This window comes from Belonocnema kinseyi, chromosome 1 (assembly GCF_010883055.1).
Source record: "Belonocnema kinseyi isolate 2016_QV_RU_SX_M_011 chromosome 1, B_treatae_v1, whole genome shotgun sequence".
In the NCBI taxonomy this organism is placed as follows: Eukaryota; Metazoa; Arthropoda; class Insecta; order Hymenoptera; family Cynipidae; genus Belonocnema; species Belonocnema kinseyi.
The window spans coordinates 31,169,081-31,176,733 of record NC_046657.1 but is presented as its reverse complement, the minus strand read 5'-3'; the positions used below and the strand labels follow the sequence as shown (position 1 = coordinate 31,176,733).

The following is a 7,653-nucleotide window of genomic DNA, read 5'->3' as shown; positions in this document are numbered from 1 at the left end:
GGAGGGAATTTCAAATTAGAATGAAAAATGCAATTTGTCTTTCGCTTTTTGTAATTTTTTATTAAATGTCTTATTGGCTTTCAGAATAGGAAAAGTGTGGCATGTGATAAAAGGATGCCGCTGTAAACTTGCTGATAATAATCTATAATAATTTTGCTATTAAACAAAAATTATTGATTAAATTATTTACATATCTTGTTGTTTTGTAAACGAGTATAATTTTTCAATTTGAAGTTGAACGAAATATTGAACACAATGAAACTATTACAGTATTTAAATTGAAATTCTGCGTCAGGATTATTCGTGATGGATACTCGAAATATGTGGAAGACTGTTCGTAATTGTTAAAGATCAGCCAGTGTGCTTAGCCTTTTAAAAAGAAAATCCAGAATTTTATGCCCAAAAATCCGTTTTTTAGTGATTGTTTTATCACTGTAAAAAATCACAAAGCTTCATTCGATTTCTTAAATTAGAATTGGTTGAATTTGACTGAAATATCCGATTTTAGGTTAATATAAGTTTACTTTGTTTTTAATATCATTTTTTTCAAACTTGATAAATTTTCCACCTACATAGATGAATTAAAAAAATGGAATCCTGAAGAAAAAAGATTAAATTTGAACGAAAAAGAGTTTCATCTTCGACGAAAGAATTGAATTTGGGAGAATACCGTTTAATTCTTAACAAAAAAGGAGAATTTTATATCCAGAAAGACAAATTTTTTGTGCAAATCAGTTTTCAGATAAATTTAAGTTAGAATAGTTAAATTTATAATTGAAGAAATTAATTTTCAGCATAAAAAAAAGAATTTTTAACTATAATCATAAATTTTAAAGGAAAAATATTTTTTTAAATATTTTCTTCAAACTTCACCCAAATAATTGAATTTTCTATCAGAAAAGAGGAATTTTGAATGAATAAAAGAAAAGAGGATATTTCAATCAAAAAGAACGAATTTTAATATAATGATTGAATTTTTAAACAAATAATAAAACTCTTAGCTGAAAGTATATTTACCAGGAAGATGCAACTGAAAAATAAAAATACAAGGAAAATAAATTACTAACAAAAGTATGATTTTGTGTGGATTTTCATACTAGATTAGAGAGGTTATATAGACGTCCTTCACATTGTTGCTACAAGAACGATTGTATTCGCTATTATTGTAATTACGTTGTCGGGTTCGCTACTAGAAGTCCAGAAAGACAAAATCGTTTATTTGTAATTGTACTGTTGCTGAACCCAGTAACATTAGAGTAACGTGGCATTTTCATTAAAAATCGTTACGACGAAACTTCCATACAATAGATTCTTAACTATCAGAGAAGACGCATTATAGAAAGTAAACTTCTCGTTAAAAACCCGAAATTTTTTCCAGAAGCGGCAGAGTGCGCTAGTGTCTAGGGTACGCTCACCTTCCATTCTCTTCAGAACTCTCTAGGTGCCTAAACCGGAGACAAGTTACAAAAACATAGCGCGAGTTTCAAAAAGAAAACAGTTCACAGGAGTTACGCACGATAATTTTCAAAAAAAAAGAAAGAAAATTGCGTGTTTTTATGCCTACAAAAGGAGGGCGAAATTGCATTTTAAGTCAGTAAAGGGACACACGAGAGTTTTCGATAATAAAATCATGAAATCTGTAAAAGCGGGTGGAATTATTTTGGTGTAAAATGTCTTGCAAACCACGTCACGCTTATTGTTAATAACATCGACTCACCAATCTGCTATGAATTTCTCTTTCTATCTTTGTCAATCACGATCTCTCTCAAACGTTGTGAAAATACGGATAAATGCACAAATCGCGCTCTTTTTTTATCTCTAGTGTCAAACCGTGCTTACTGAACCCTCATTTGTAACTTATTTAACGGTCCGCAGACACCGCTCATACGGCGTGCGTTTTCGTTTTTATATCTAGGCATAAAAACACGCCATTTTTATTATTACGTTCTGATAATGTACTTTGGATGTGTTTGTTTTTAAGGAAGAGACTTATATTACCAGAAAACCTATTTTATGAGTTATAATCGTTAATTGTTTGAATAGATAAAAACAGATTATGGTTAAAGTATATTGTTCTTAAATTTTACCATTTTTTATTTTTTATTCAGAAAAATGAAAATATTTTTTGCACCATGCGTTACAACGCTTTTTCTGTGCACCGTCAAGAGCCATCACAGTTGGTGGCAATCTATGTCACTGTATCAAATTTACCTCAGAAGCTTCATGGATAATGACGGCGATGGAAATGGTGACCTAAGAGGTAAACCTAATTTTAAAGACAAAGTAACCCCCGTAAATACGTAATCTTATTTTGATTGCTAAATTGCTTAATTTTTATTCAAACTTCTCAGGCATCATTAATAAATTGGATTATTTAGCAGATTTAAAAGCCGATGCTTTTTGGTTAACCCCTATATACAAGAGTCCGATGGTGGACAATGGATACGATGCATCTAATTTCACAGGAATTAATTAACTTGTTGAAAAGATACAAGACTTTGAGAACCTCGTTAAGAGAGCTCATTATTATTCAATGGAAGTTCTCATGGACTGTATACCTGCTTACAGCTCTGACCTACGCGAATGGTTTCAAAAAAGCGTTGCTGGAGTTGAACCTTACACTGATTATTATGTGTGGAAAGAAGGGAAAAAAGATGACGGAACTATGCAACCACCTAATAACTGGGTAAAAATTTTAGTGGCTATTAAAGTTCCTGGTTAATGTAGAGAATACAGTGAAACTCGCGATAGTCGCGGTTTTGGGGCAGACCGTGAAAGCAACATAACCTAACAGAATCGGAGATAGCCTAAGTCCGAACGCTAACAGGCTTTGTCTTGTCACACCTGAGCAAGGTCGCGCACTCTTCATAGTTTCGCACAAATATAGTCGCGGCGGGGCGTCAATTCTCGGAATTACTATCTACGGGCTAAAGTAAAGACTTGCATTTATTTGAATACTTTTGTGTCAGTTTCAATCCACAGGCTGACCTCATAAATCTGTTTTTCTGTTTACTCCAGAGAAGTGTATTTAATGGCTCAGCGTGAACTTGGAATGATAAAAGACAAGCTTTCTACTTACACTAGTTTACCCCTTCACAGCCAGATTTGAATTACAGGAATAAGGACCTTGCTGAAGAGATGAAGGTTATTATAAACTCACAATTCATAATACTGTAATTTCAGATAGTGAAATATATTTCTAGGTTTGAAACAAATATTAAAAATTTTTAAATGCAAATTTTCAAATGTGCAACTATAAAACACGCGAATCCTGGCGGACCGAATGATCGGAAAGGATACGCTACTGCATACCCTTATACTATCCAAGTTATATCCCTTCCGTATCATGGAAAAAAACCTTAACAAAAATAGCAAGATGGGCATTTAACTTTCTTCAATTCGGATTCTACGTTAAATTTGCCATTAGAATGACACGAAGTAATTGAAATAGTTTCTTTTTGCAGCGTTAAAAATTTAAAAAAGTCATTACTGCTTCTGAAGGCGATTTTAAGCGCATCCATAGTCGCTTAAGTAGGATTCTGCTATTGAAAGAAGATGCGCTTGAAGTCGCCTTCAGCATATGTTAGTGGCAGGTATTGTTTATTTTTAAACGATGCAAAAATATCTATTGCAATTATTCCTTGAACTTCTCACGGAAAGTTTTACGTAGAATCCGAATTGCAATAAATTAAAGGTTCATCTTACTGCTTTTTGCGAAAAGGAATTCTTAGGGATTAAAAATTTTTTATACCGTTGAATGTAAGCCTTCTTACCGGGGAACAACATGGCATATTACGTGGATCACGTAGTTCACGACGTCAGAATTTTCAGTGGGGTATATAGAGGTGCAATTCGTATAGACGTTATATATCCCATAAAATGCTGAAAAGTTTAGCACAGAAAAGTACAAATGACTACATAAAAACACGTTATAATTTTCACTATCCTACATGTAAAGTCTGAAAATACATGGGAAAACATGTAGATCATTTTGATTTTACGTTATTAACTTCTGTTATGTAAAGGACATTTTACGGTTTTGGATGAAGAAAGGAGTCGATGGTTTTCGAATAGACGCTGCTCCATATTTGTTCGAAAATCAAAATCTAAATTATGAAATGATGCAGCAGTGGCGAGATGTTGTAGATGAATACGCCAAAAAAGTTGATCAGGTTTCCCGTGTACTTATGGACGAAGACTACGCCAATATTTCGACGATTTTGAAATATTACTCATCCGGCATTAACTTTCCCTTCAATTTTGGACTTATGGACATAAAAAGTTCATCGACGGCAACCGATATAAAGAATATTCTGGATTCATGGATATTGAAAATGCCTAATGGCGCAACTGCTAATTGGGTAGTAAGTATGACTGCTTCCACTCACAAATAATTCTGTTTTTACTTTTCCTCTGTTACCGGCTGTAACTCTTGTCCCTACGACCTCAAATTGGTAACGTATTTTATAGAGGGGTGTCTCACTAAGGATATATATGAAGTTGTTCGAACAAAATAAACGAATTCGTACGAATTATAACGATTTTGATCAATTATGATATTGACCAACCGGAATCCTTTTTGAAAAATCGATAGTTCCGAACGCTGGACAGAAACAGCGTTGCAAAGCGCGGAGTCGTCCGATGCTTATAACGTATTAGAGAAGCAATCTCTGCGCAAGTCCGAGATGTGTCTGATCGCGCAGTCGTTGCTGCCTGGAGTTGCTGTAACTTATTATGGTGATGAAATCGGAATGCCTGATGCACCTATTGTCTTCGAAGCTCCATCGAAATTTAGAGATCCAGAAAGGTCTCCAATGCAATGGAATAACTCAACTTCAGCTGGTGAGAAAACTTTAATAATTAAAAAATTTTAAGGAACGTCATTGAGGAACAATGTGACTTTACTGAAACAAGAGTCTTGCAAACTTAATTTAGAGAAGAAGAAGATTCAAGCTTAATAGTTTATAAATTTAAGAGATCATGAGATAATGTATTGCCCTAATAATCAAATTACTGGCCATCATTAGCTCTTGAATACGGAAGGTCGTGAATTTTAATTAACTTTCTCTTATATCCTAGACTAATTCAAAGTCGCTAGCTTTTTAATTGACTTCTCAATTGGCTTCTCAACATTTATGTAAAATGAAAATTCTGAAATTAGAATATGAATAGAAAGACTTATTGAATTACCACGTTTTCGTCCACATTCTTAAATGACAAGGTCGTGCGAGTCAAGCGATATTTGTTGATACTGGAGGATTTTTTTCAATTGAATACGGGTTTCTGAATAATAATGCTGGAATTTATATCCGGTTTATCCTACTTAATCTATGACCTGTTATAAAGAACTCCTTACGATGACTGTGTAACGGGTCCGAATAAAAGTTCAAGTTTGTATGGACAATGTCCATTCGCTGTAACGAATTGAAGTACTTTATTAATTACGCATGATATGGTGATATACATATGCCAAGTAGATGAACGAAAAATATCCTGCTCGTTAACCTGAGTAGTGGAGGGGATAATGCCTTTGTTACAGATTCTGTTAAACCTTTCGATTTAGACTGTTTTTAGTCCTCTAAAAATTATATTTTCTCCTCATCCTTACATTCCAAGTTTCTACTGCAAAATTTATATCATTAATTTCTAGCTCAAATTTGACATTATTTCGCAGTTTTCTGTGGCGTAAAGTAAATAGTCAGGTTGCTATTTTTGATAAATCCTATGTTCGTCAATCTATCTACACTTGTCGAAGTCCCCTTTGTCACTCGAAGAATAGCTACATTGGTTAATTATTAAGAACTCATGTTCAGGGATAATGCTAACATATCCGGTATTTAGCTTTTCAGGCATAAAGATTATTGTAAGGATTTTCATTTCCTTTTTGTTTATAACAGGGAGCTCGAAAAAGTGTAGGGGTTTAAACAACATTATTTCTGTAACCAGTCACAGGGGTGCCTTCCCGCCCCCACAGGACCTGGGAAAGGGATAAGGGGTTTGACCAACATTATTCCTGTAGCTAATCACAGGGGTGCCTTTCCGCCCCTCACGAGAAGTTTTTTACCTGAAAATCGTTATATAAAATTTTTTTTGTCGAAAACTATCACTCGCAAAACTAAGATAAAATTAAGATATTCAGAAATGCACCCACATTTTCAATTAAAATAAGGCATCTGAAGTCAAACAAAAAATTAATGACGTATTAATTTTTGGCACTGAAGATTACCGTCTACCCAACGAGATAAAATTGAACAAAATACACGAATTTTCATCTAAGTAGTATAAATTACAACTAAAAAATATCAATTTGCAGCCAGACAGTTGCATTTTTAGCTATACTCCATGAGTTTCTGGAAATATTCTACATTTATGAAATTCCTTTAATTATCTGAATCCCCTGATTTCGTGTAATTCTTTGATTTATGAATTTCTCAGAAATCAGGAAATTCCACGAATTTAAAGAATTCAGATGATGGAAGGAATTTCGAGTATTCGCGGAGTTCCAAGGATTTAAAAATATTGTAAGAAATTTCGTAAATTAAGAAAAATTCCAGGAGTTGAGATGCTTTACAATTTTTTGATGAATTCAGGCGTATCAGAGAAATCAGAGGAATTCAGAGGATTTTAAGAAAGTTGAAAGAAATCAAAAGGATTAAAAGAAACTTAAAATCCTTTTAAGATATGTGAAAAATTGGAAAATAAAACATAGAATTGAAAGAGCGAAAATAATTCAAGGACTGGAACATTAAAGATTACTAAGTTTTGATGTTACATTTAAATTTGAAAATAAAATATTACAGGAGTATACATAAATCTCTAAAAAATAAAAACATATTGAATTAAAAATGAAACTGTTTATTACTAATTATCATTTAATTATATTTAGGCTTGGGTGATCCCGTTGCGTCCACTTATAAGCCTTAAGCATTAACCAATAGCCCTCCCCATATGGAGCTGACCGTAGCTACGGTATTGGCTGATATTTCAGACTCATTGATGCAGAACTACCTGTGAGTGTTACAGGTATCCTCGCAATCGTAACGCAGTGACAAAGGGTATGAGTAGACGTACCATTATCCTTTCCGCACGGACGACATGGAAGACTCTATTCAAGCCCTATCTTATGCCTGTGATACTGAAGGTTTCCGTGTCCTAAAAAATATTTCTGTTATGACTTTGACTTCGTTCCTCCCGAACTGGAGTAATTTCTTCGCTCGGTGAGCATTTAGCTTTGAGTCCCAGAGTGTTTCAGCCTATCTGAAGCCAGATACATACTGGAAATCCCTACAACTGACGCGGGTCCAGTAAAGAGGGAGTCGCAGAAAAGTATCGGACTCAAATATTCTCCTTGGAAGACCTACTTCTTACATGTGACATAAGTTGTACTCACTTGTCTTTTGTCGGATGTCATGAAAAATCCAGGCACTCAAGGAGCTTAATAAGTAGCACATAGTTCGTGTTATCTAATGCCTTTCGATAGTCAATCCGAGCCATTGACAGTTTGCGTCGATACCTGGTGGAACCCTGGGTAATACACCTGTCTTTTGACAAGTTCCCTCTGCAACCAACCAGTTCTCTCTTGCATCCGCGTTGTTCAACTATTGCACTCCATACCAGCTCGACGGATATTAATATCCTCTCTTTGAGGACACC

General features: G+C 34.3%; 1 protein-coding gene and 1 pseudogene across 1 annotated transcript in view; both read left to right on the top strand.

Moving 5' to 3' along the window:
- Positions 1–341, top strand: part of LOC117177318 (alpha-glucosidase-like) — a 14,663-nt gene extending 14,322 nt beyond the window's left edge. The window contains exon 7 of the mRNA XM_033367934.1: positions 271–341. Within this exon, the coding sequence (XP_033223825.1) occupies positions 271–341 (71 nt within the window). The remainder of the gene's footprint in view (positions 1–270) is intronic.
- Positions 342–2,112: 1,771 nt separating this feature from the next.
- The window catches only part of LOC117177309, a 12,945-nt pseudogene continuing 7,404 nt past the window's right edge, over positions 2,113–7,653 (top strand).